This window comes from Podarcis cretensis, assembly GCF_951804945.1.
Source record: "Podarcis cretensis genome assembly, chromosome: 5".
NCBI classification, from domain to species: domain Eukaryota; kingdom Metazoa; phylum Chordata; class Lepidosauria; order Squamata; family Lacertidae; genus Podarcis; species Podarcis cretensis.
Window position 1 is genome coordinate 5646940 of NC_137174.1, and position 11040 is coordinate 5657979.

At 44.9% G+C, this 11040-nt stretch overlaps 1 protein-coding gene across 2 annotated transcripts in view; it reads right to left on the reverse strand.

Moving 5' to 3' along the window:
- The window catches only part of SEMA3E (semaphorin 3E), a 169059-nt gene extending 158425 nt beyond the window's left edge, over positions 1-10634 (reverse strand). The window contains exon 1 of one of the 2 annotated variants that reach the window (XM_079975172.1): positions 10023-10634. In XM_079975172.1, the coding sequence (XP_079831298.1) occupies positions 10023-10134 (112 nt within the window). In that variant the 5' untranslated portion in view covers positions 10135-10634. The remainder of the gene's footprint in view (positions 1-10022) is intronic. The other variant, XM_079975173.1, reaches the window with a different exon arrangement.
- Positions 10635-11040: the final 406 nt, after the last annotated feature.

Here is an 11040-nt window from a genome sequence, read left to right on the forward strand (position 1 = left end):
TTTCATGCATTAGCCAAGAGACCTCTATATACCACTGCACATTGCATTGAGCTTCCTCTTTTTCACTTCACACATCGGATCACCCACCCACCTTCCCTATATTTAGGGTTCATTATGACCTTGCTGACGCAGGTGGCGCTGTGGGTTAAAGCCTCAGCGCCTAGGGCTTGCCGATCGAAAGGTCGGCGGTTCGAAGCCCTGCGGTGGGGTGCGCTCCCGCTGCTCGGTCCCAGCACCTGCCAACCTAGCAGTTCGAAAGCACCTCTGGGTGCAAGTAGATAAATAGGGACCGCTTACCAGCGGGAAGGTAAACGGCGTTTCCGTGTGCGGCTCTGGCTCGCCAGAGCAGCGATGTCACGCTGGCCACGTGACCCGGAAGTGTCTCCGGACAGCGCTGGCCCCTGGCCTCTTAAGTGAGATGGGCGCACAACCCCAGAGTCTGTCAAGACTGGCCCGTACGGGCAGGGGTACCTTTACCTTTACCTTTGTGCCATTGTGGGTCGTCTGTTTTGGAACAGGGGGCCCGGTAGGAATTTTCCCATTTGGTGGATTGGCTGGTGCCATTTGGGTTTCGCCTGCCGCGTAGCAAATTGTCACAGCTTTGTAAGGTTTGGCGGTTAGGCATTGGCTCAAGGTGGAGTAGAGGGGAGGTTGTCACACCTGCCCCTCCCAATGCACGAAAGTGTATTCCATTAAAGGAATCCAGGGGCTCGCCTTGCTTTTGTCCGATCCCCTTTCAGGGGTTAGGGCCACGCCAGAGCCCCTGGTAGCATTTGGCGTGAGTTTGAGACTGTGCCTGGTCCAATGCTCCCCCACGATGTTTACCTGTACTGACCTTTGCCAGTGTCCAGTCGTCAGTGCTGCCCTGCTGAGGTCAGGTGCAGCTAGTCAGAAACCGATGCCTAAGCAAACCACTTACAATCTGTAATCAATAAAGATGTGGCCAAAATTATGCCAATAACCTTAAACTAAATTCTGTGTCAATTGTGTCTTTATGTATTGGGGGAGATCTTGAGATCTTAACACGCAAAAATCATGCAATCGGAATATAATTTTGAGCTTGATCAACTGCATCAATTTTTGTCTGACTGTGTTATATATGGACTAAGTTACAAAACAGAATGGAAGTAAACAGTGCTTAGTACAATTGCATTTTTAGAGGATTCAAGAATGTCACAGACAGCTTGCTGTGTAGCCTTTCCCAAACACATATAAATTCCGATTATCATTCCTGTTTGTATTCACACTCCATATAAGCTCTCGCCATAATACAATTCTCACCTTTCCAAACACTATGAGCAGCCTACTTTTGTGTGTGTGTGTCTGTTTCCTGTGCTTTCCATGTTTGTTTCTCAAGTCTATATCTGCAGGCAGAGAAAAAGGCGTGTAAATGGATATAGTACAGCTTAATATAAATGTGCAATTGTCTCTGTGGGCCATGTGAATAATTGCAATTTGGAAGACTTATCAGCGACAGGCTAGACCACCAAAGTAGAATTAGATCCATGACATTAGGCTACCAAAGAATAAGACGATGCTGAGGCCATTTTATGTAGCTTCTAGGATCTTGTTACAAGTCTAAGAATTCCAACACTTACATTTCTCACAAAGTCAAAAGGAAACAAGTATGTGTTTTAAAATGTTTTAAACACGTTTTCATTTAAATGGCATTGTCTTGCCATTTTGGTTTTGGCTGCCCTGGGCTCCTTTAAGAGGAACAGCAGGATATAAATTGAATTTACAACAATAACTGCAATTATCCCATGATATGTGAAGTTGCTGTGACCAGTCCTGCATCATAGACACAGATGTTGTTTTCTCACAGCATTGAAATGTTCATGATTTTGTCCTTTACATGTAGGTCTCACTGAGGCCCTTTGGGTAACTCAGAAGAAGGAGACCCAATTGGCCATTGTTAGCTCCAGGTACTAGGGGTGGAAGAACAAATCTCTCACACATGTGTGTGTCCCACCCCCACCCAGCATTGGGATTTGTGAGAAGGAAAACATGGGTACGAGGTGTCCCTCAAGGGGTTAAAATTGAATTTGCCATACTTTGGGCAAACATGCTTTGGGGCTATTCCATGGTGAGTGCTTAAAGTCTAAATAACCAGGCCTCAATAGTAAAGTAGGAAAGGGTAGGGTGAGGAAGTTGAATACTTAAAGCCACACTTTCAAGACAGAGTTGTGCAAATCGCATGCTAATTGTTGGCCAACTGCAACAAATAAATTATTTTGCCATCCAGATTAGGCTGCTGAATTGAAGAAAGCAAAGTAGGGCAGGACTTTGGTGTGAACTGTGAACTCAGGTACTGAAAACAAATTCCTAGGCTCAGAATGTGATCAGAGGCACCCTGTAGTTTAATTCTATGCCTTTAGTTCCTGACTCAGCTTGGTAGATGTTGGGGTACTAGTAGAAAGAAAAGAAAAGAAAAAGATGGCCCAACAAGGCTCAAGTTTGCCCACCCTTTTGTGTACCCAGTCAACATTTAAGGTACAAAAGAGATTAGAAAGGCAATTTGTCTCCCTAGTCTTAGCATTTGTGCAGAACATTATGCAAAGTCTTAACTTTTCATTATGCATGTAATACACAATAAGTTGCTGTTCAGCTTGCTACAGATTTTCAAGTTGGCCCTTATCCCTTGTTGTGGAGGATGAGAATTATTGCTCTCTGGCAACCATAAGATGCAATTCTCCTCCACCAAAGCTTTCTTCGGGTGTTGGCTGCATGAAGAGGGTCAGGGTGCTAAAAGAGGCTTTGAGTTCATGTGTCCAACCCCAAAGTCACACAGCTGCCCCTGTGGCCCTGTTGGGCATAACTTCTCAAGCAAGGAGCCTACTCATAGGTGATTTAGCTCTCCTTGTGATTTAGAATCCTGGGCAACTATAGACCTTTTCATGCATTACCAATAAGCGTTATGTCATAAGCCAATAAGCTCTGCCACCTCATCACTGTTCTCACCGTCCCCCAACATTTGGAGGGTTAGCTTATGAAATGGGAAGCCTGTTGTACTTACAGCAGTTCCCCATGTATTTTAGAACCCTGATCTTTTCCCAAGGATCCCCCTAAAACATCTGAGCATCTTCCATGGGCACAGGATGCTCTCAGTTCAGAAGATCACCCTAAATGGGTTGGAGGATGAGGACAACAGCTATGAGCGGAGAGAGGAGCTACCATGCTAATCCCCATTGCCTTTCCCACGATAACTTAACACTTACTGGCGCAGACTACCTTCCTCAGAAATAATGCCCAACACAACAGGAATGGGAGGAGATGTGTGGCTTTGGGGACAGGGCTAATCCCCTTTTACCATGTTTGCACATGAGGAATTCCTGAAGAAGACTCAAATGCTTTTCTTATCCCTTTCTTTCTTTCTTTCTTTCTTTCTTTCTTTCTTTCTTTCTAAATAAGTTTATTAAATATTTTCTTGGTTTACAAAAGTCCGTCCATTATCTCTTTTTTCTAACCTAGAAAAGGCAGCAACCACAATATATGAGTCAAAGTTAGTACAGTACTGAAACCTGACATCCCAATTCCTCAAATTTCCCCTCTCTCCCAAAAAAGAGGCCTCTGTGTTTCTTCCTTGTTCTCAGAGCACTTCAGAATTTCTTCCTAATTTCAATGTGTATGGGGTAGATAGCACCATATCATTGTGAGATGGGTGAGGGTGACTTGTGTGGTTTTATTTCCATTAAATATTTTCCCAGCACCCTGCAGCCTCCCTGACTGCCTTCCCCATGAGAGAAGTTACCAGACAATGTCTTCTCCTGTTCTGTACCCAAAGTACGGGGACCTGGGGAGGCTGGCTACCAAGGGCCTGAGACTGGTATTTGTTAAGTTGTGGGTGAACATATCAGACAACACAGCGATTCTTCAAACAGCTCTTGTTTATTCACAGGCCCACTGAATGTCACTTTCAATTCCTTATTTGCATATGTGGACCTGAGTGAAAACTATCTACAGTATCCCCCTGCTGGCCCAGGGTGAGAACTTCAGTACATAACAGTATTGTTACTTGTCTTGTTTTTAAGGGATGCCCTTCATTCCATCTTAAAGTAAAAACCCCACCCATGAGAATTTCACTAAAATGTTCAACTGCAGTTTCTTTTGTAAGATGCTTCTGAATCACGAATGGCTTCATGAAAACATGCACCAGGCACCAATTATACTGTTCTTCTTAACAGGTTTTTGCATGTCAGTTTATCACCAAAAGCAATTACGAGGGAAAGTTGTGGCAAAATAGAAGATAAAGATGTTTGCAAAAATGCTAATATTTACAATGCATTCTCAAGAGTTCAGAACGTGACTGGCAAGTTGCTGAGTGATAAGTGGGCTCTTTCTTGCCTGAGTCTTAATGTTAGTCATTCTACACAAGCAAAACAGATGGAAAGCAGTTGTTTAAGAAGTTACACCTCACAAATGTACATAACTACCTAACACTTCATAATACTGCAAGTGTAACAAATCACTGGCCATCAACAAGACAATAAAAGACCAATCGATGAAGGAAACAACTTATTACTTCTGAGTGGAAGGCATTATTTATGCCTGTCTCTCTCACACACTTCATTTTATTGCTTTCTGCAGTAACGTTTCTGGAAAGCCTGTTCAGCCATCTAACTAGTTAAGCATTTATCTCCAGGAGTATTTGAGTAACGTAGACTGAAGTGAACATTAAACACATTTTGGATGGGTGAAATATTTTAGCATTCGAATTTCAAAAAAAGCGAGCTTAAGTCATCTGAATCCCAACTATGCGTACTTCATGCCGTGTCTGGAAACAAGTACAGAATTTGCCTTTCCCCAATAATCCAAGCTTCCATTCAAAAACAAGAGCCTGCCCTCTGCACAATCCAATTAGTGCATTGCGAATGGTTTGACCTGTGGCAGAATCACTGTAATTTTTCTCTTAACCTTCCAGTACAATTTTTTTTGGGTGTGTGTTAATGTCATAGTACGAATTTCTAACACCTGGGGAAGCGAATAGTCATTTAGGCAGTTTTGTATAGAGTTTTAAGACTGGGTCACTCCAGTCTGTTGATACTAAACAACATGGTTTGGGATTGAGGCTTGATCTCCATGTTAGCATGTAGTGCACAACACTGCTTTGTGCACAACACAGTTCTGATGTGTAGTGTGGCTCATTGCCATAGGCAAATCTAGAAAGTGGCTCAATAAGCCCTGAACCCTGAACTCTTCATAGGAGGAGGAGGAACGTGCCTGGAACCTCAGGGGATAATATGAACCCCTGGAGCAAGACCCAGTGGCGGAGCTTCATGGGTGGGGTGGAGAGCAGGCGGGAGCAGGGCTGGCAGGCATCCTGGGGGCGTGGCACACTGCCAGGGGGCGTGGCACCCAGCGTGGGGGGGGGCAGCCATGATGGCACCCCACCAGGATCATGCTGCTGGGGGCACCCTCCACTCTCCTCTACCTCCACCACTGGCAAGACCGCCTTCTGAGTTAAGCACCCCTTTCCCTTAGCCTTCTTGGTACGTGCTTCCAGTTGAGATAAGTCAACCGTTGGAAGGGTAGACTTGCTGGGCTCTTACAAAACCTAGTACCAGCCTACCACATGTCATGGGTGCTTTAGTTGAGATTCCTGCACTGCCACCATAGGGTTGGGCTAGATGACCCTCGGCGTCCCTTCCCACCCTATAATTCTATGATCCTATTATTATTCTTATAGGGCATATCCACACCGATTCTGCACATCACACTGTGGTTTCTCTTCAGATTGAGGAAATCACCTTTTACCAATTCTGCACATCACATGATAAAGAAAGCACCGGGTGATGAAAGGGCTGGTGCTTGGTTTTGTTTAAAATAATAACTCTCCATTGTGCTTGGCCACATCATAAGAACTCTGCATCCACTCATTAATGTCAATCACTGAGTGCTAACACGAACGTTACATTTTAGGCACACAGTGGGATTAATTACAATGAAATGGCAACTTGCTGCAAAGCTTAGACTGTCTTTGCTGAAAAGGTTGTGGCGCAATCTCCACATCTTTATGTTTTTGTGCCCTTGGTACCCACAGCAACATCCTCTGGACTATACAGTTCAGACGGGAGACAATCATGCACACATGTTTGAAAAGCACCAGCAGCATTTGCCCATTGTTCTTGTGGTTCTTTGGGTTGGGAAAGCAAGTCTGCTGCTTCGAATTGCTTGGGCCTCTCCCCCCCCCCCCATTGCTCTGACCACCACAACCCAAGTTGCAGCCACTTACTCATGATAAGTAGCTTGCACTATATGCTTTTGTAAAACGCACATGGAAAATGGACCTTTAACCTGACAAATTATCATCATATTGAAGAATGCATTGGGATGAATGGCAGCTGACTCATGTACAAGCAATATCTAGGAAAGACATTTTTTCATGTACTGTAAAAGAATTGCCAGAGTTATGATGTGCTGCTACTGATTCCCAGCAATACTTGAAGAAAAACATAGTGAAATGCACTATTCATTTCAACCATCGGGAAAACATTTATGCTAGCAAGTGAATGCAGAAGCACTAATACCAATAGCAACCTAGCAGGAAGCCAGTCCAAACTGTCAACCAATGTACTGCTGTGCAGAAGTACAAAAAGAGGTTTATTTATTTCAGACAGTAACACACGCACCTCAGACACAAAACCGCACACAGTCAGTCTAAAGTTATGTCCACTTTATGGGAATTGACTGTTGTACATTGTGATAGTTGCAGGACTGTATTATGTGTGGATGTCAATTTGAGATCAATGGGGTTTTACGCAACCGTCTGATTGCCGCAATTATTTCCAGCGAGGACAATTGTTTTGTTAATAGTTGCTAGGGTAATTTGAAATCCCTGTAACCAGAGATTTTTTCAGATATATTTTTTTTAATGTTTATGGAGGGAATGAGGACAATCAATCAAGCCATTTCCTTTCAGTGAGGACAATCGATGACTTGTTTGTTCAAACGATGAGACATTACTTTTACCTCTGGGCCAGAATGAAACTCAGGTAGGACAGTATAAATGCACATTTAGATTTAGATAAATTTATTGTCATTGTCCGTATATACACAGTATACACAACAACGAAAATCAAACATGGCAGGAATGTTCCACCAGCACTGCAAGCACATTGATTGGTGCCGATGTTTAGATCCAGACAAATCACAAACCTATTTTCTTATGGGGTGCCCCATACAACTGTGCTTCAGAGAGCTTTGTGGGGATGTGCTATGTAAACCATAGTCAGCCGTGTATGATTTTATTAATCATGTAATTCTATCAATGTTTAATTGTTTTTTAATTTTTTAATATATGTGTTTAGCTGTTTTTATTTTTATATAAGCTATGTTGAGTCCCATCAATGGAAAAGTTGAGGTATAAACAAACAAACAAACAAACAACAAAATCAAACCTAATCTAGAGTATTGGTTGAGCAAAACACTCTGATAAATTAGAATAGTCAACTTTCTTGTTCATTCCATCTTTGTTTTCTCCTTGCAATTAGCAGTTTGTATCACTCTATGAAGCATAGTTGCAACTCAAGCATGCATACTGAAGATCAGTTCGCAGTTTCCTCTTGGCAACCTGTTTTTCACCTGTCACCACAACTAGAATCAAACTACCGTAGTCAATGGAATTTCCTCCTTCCACTCTCTTTAGAGGGCATGCCTAGTGTCGAAATGGGGGTTCTAACTCACAACAGTGAGTAGAGAACCAGGGAATGGTGAGCAATTACTCTGGTTCATATATGGCTGTAAGCAGTCCACTGGATATGTTTCAGATGCTAGTGAAGTTGTTAAGTGAGGTGGCCATATAATACTAAGCTACTTATCAGTATCATCCCCGTGTAAAGCACATTACTCAGCCTCAATAATGACAAAAATATTACGCATTTTAAACACTCCAACTGGTGATCAGAAAGAAGAAATCTGAGAAACACTTTAAGATTAATGCAGCCGTTTTCTAATTTCTGAAGTCTAACCAGTTAAATAGTTCTATTGCCTATAGTTTGGTTTGAGAAAAGTACTTGCCAAGCTGGGTGCCCTCCAGATGTCTGGACTACAACTCCCATCAACGCCAACCAGCACAGCTGCTGGGATTTGTAGTCAAAACCATCTGGAAGGCACAAGCTCACTCAGAAGCAAGAAGCACTGAATGACATGAGGTTTATTCCCAAGAACGTGAACACAGGTGTGGAGCCTTAACAGCCAGCCCCTCCCCCCATGCGTACTCAGAAGCAAGCCCCACACAGTTCAATGGGGCTTAGTTCCCAAGTAAATGTCTGCACCCTCTCTTTGGGGTAAGCCCCCCCTGAACAAATTGGAAAACATGCCTGTATACATATGCAGAGATGTGGCTTCACAGCTGCAGCACTATTTCCATTAACTTGGTAAAAAGCCCAACTGAACACAATGACACTTCCTTACACATGAATAGGATGAGGCTCAATGTAGATTTGGTATTTGGACATGGAAGCACCATCTGTTGCAACCATTGTAGTGCAAGTTACAGATAGGTAGCCGTGTTGGTCTGCCATAGTCAAAACAAAATAAAAAAAATTCCTTCCAGTAGCACCTTAAAGACCAACTAAGTTAGTTCTTGGTATGAGCTTGTATCTGAAGAAGTGTGCATGCACACGAAAGCTTATACCAAGAACTAACTTAGTTGGTTTTTAAGGTGCTACTGGAAGGAATTTTTTTATTGTAGTGCAAGTCAGGGTGCAGGCATGTTTACCCAGAGGTACAGGGGCGGGGGCCCTTGCTCCTGGTTTATAACTTTTCAATCTATGCTGCCTCTGCAAGGAACTAGGCAAATGCTCAGTCCTGCCCCTGTTCCCTAGAAGCCACAGGTGAGCCTCTCTGTCAAAGCAGCTTTTCACCAAATCCCATCACGAGCAAATGAGAGTCTCACTTCCTGGGTTGCTGCAGGCATTATGCAGAGATGAAATATTAGCAGATGCGCGGTTTTAAACTCTGGGATTTGGGAAAATGAGGTGCTTTCTTTCTGACACTCTTGCCTTCACTAAACCTGGAGAGTTGAGAAACAGTTCAGAAAGGCACAAATATTTTCTAGTCAAGTAACATTTGACTTTGGGCTATATATTTAAGCTGGAAGCAGACTGCTATTGGCAGTCAGTCAGCTTAATTACAGTGTGATGACACTTGTTCGTTTGGAAGATGATTCATCTGGCGGCTTAGGAATCCAGCCCACCCCCACTCTGCCAAATACTCAGCCTAGATCCAAAAAGAGAGATTCAATTTAGCCTGCTAATTCTTAATGGGGACCAGTCCTTCAATGGCAGGGCAATATATAGACCAATTTGGGGTGGCCTAATGGTTATTTTGGGGAGCACGGAAGTGCAAAGTTGAGCTGCTTGCTTGGGCTGGTTCTGCCTGAATCAGGACGCAGCTTCACAATACCGAGACGTCTCAGTACATCCCTCCCTGAACTTTATATTTTTAAGGGGCAAACTCCTAGAATTCAGGCATCCCCACTTTGCACGGTAATTGAACATATTCCAGGCAGTGGCGTAGCGTGGGTTGTCAGCACCCAGGGCAAGGCAAGTAATCTGCGCCCCCTAACCTGTGGATTTGCGCCCCCTAACCCTAACCCCCAGATGTTGCGCCCGGTGTGGCCGGCCCCCCCTGCACCCCCCACACTACGCCACTGATTCCAGGTTTGTGATGCTGGCTGTGTTAGCCTCGTTCACCAGCTCATCTTAAAGAGACTGCTACAGCTCAGCATCTAGACTTGCTCACACTTGCTGAGGGTGAACGTGAATGACAGAGTTTCACTCTCTGCTGTCTGCATCTTCAAGACACACAAGCTCCTGGCTGGTTCAGTACAACGCAGGTGCACGTGTTTGCCAAGAGTGGAAACGAAGCTGTCCTGTGAAGGCAAATCTTTAAAAAACGCATCAGAAACGCCTGGGAGAAAATGGCACTTACGGCTGGTGGCACAATTCCATGCCAGTGAGGGCATTTTTTTAATTTTTTTAAAAAAGGCATTTCACACAAAAAGACAGAAGTTGCCTTACCTTTATGTGACAGGCGTAACCTTGGCTGGCTTGTGTCTGTCGTGTGGCACGGACTCCAGAAGTCTAGGAAAACACTAGACAGTGCCAAAATGAAGAGGTCTGTAGCTGCCATGCTGTCCCAGAACAATGAGGGTGTTCTTTGTTTTAATGGGTTAATAAATCGATAATAGCAAAGCTCAGAAGTTCCGCTTTTCACTCCGAAGAGTACTTAGATCTTTCCCACCCCGGGTTCCCCGTGTAGCATTTCATGGGAAATCCTTCAGGAGAAGAAATTCAGGGATCTCCAGAGAAACAGTCATTTTCTTCTTCCTCTTCTGGCCAATATCATGAAAGAAAGGAAGAATGAGGAAGAAAAGAAGGCGCCCTCCCCTAAGACGGTGGTTTCTGCACAAGCAAGGCGTCAAGTGGGCTGCGTTGTTGCGTCTTGTTGGGCTCGGTGGCAGCAAACTCTGCGACTCGAGTCCAGGAAGAGGCTGCGATTTTCGCTCGCTCCGAGGCAATTCCTTCAGAGGCGAGGAGGTGCGTGCGCGCCAGCGGGTGCTGGAGGAGAGAAGCAGCCCTCTTCGGTCCTCTCCAGAACTCAGCCCCTTGCTCGGACTTGCCAAGCAACTCCTTCCTCCCCCCCCCCCCCAATCCGCAGCTCACCTCCACTCCCTCCCTGTCTCCCTCTCCCTCTTTCCTTTGGCTAATTGGAACCGAGAAGGGCTCTTGCAGTTGTCGGATCCACCCCCAAGCAGGGATGCAGCTTGCTTCCCTGCAGTCACTGGCAAAGTTCAGGGCGATTTGGCGAGGCGCCGGCGCGGGGAGCGGCTTCTTCGAAGGAGCATCTCCGGCCACGTGCAGATGTGCGCCCCCGGTCCTCCCGGGAACAGGGGCTGAATGGCCAAGGACGAGGTCCACGTTTCTCTCTTCCCCGCCCCACCACCCTTTGGGGAAATGCAGCAGGGAGCATGTTCCTAAAGCCCGGTTTGAGCCACCACGCGCCGAAAGCAAGCGATGCTGCCGGATTCCCGGTTCG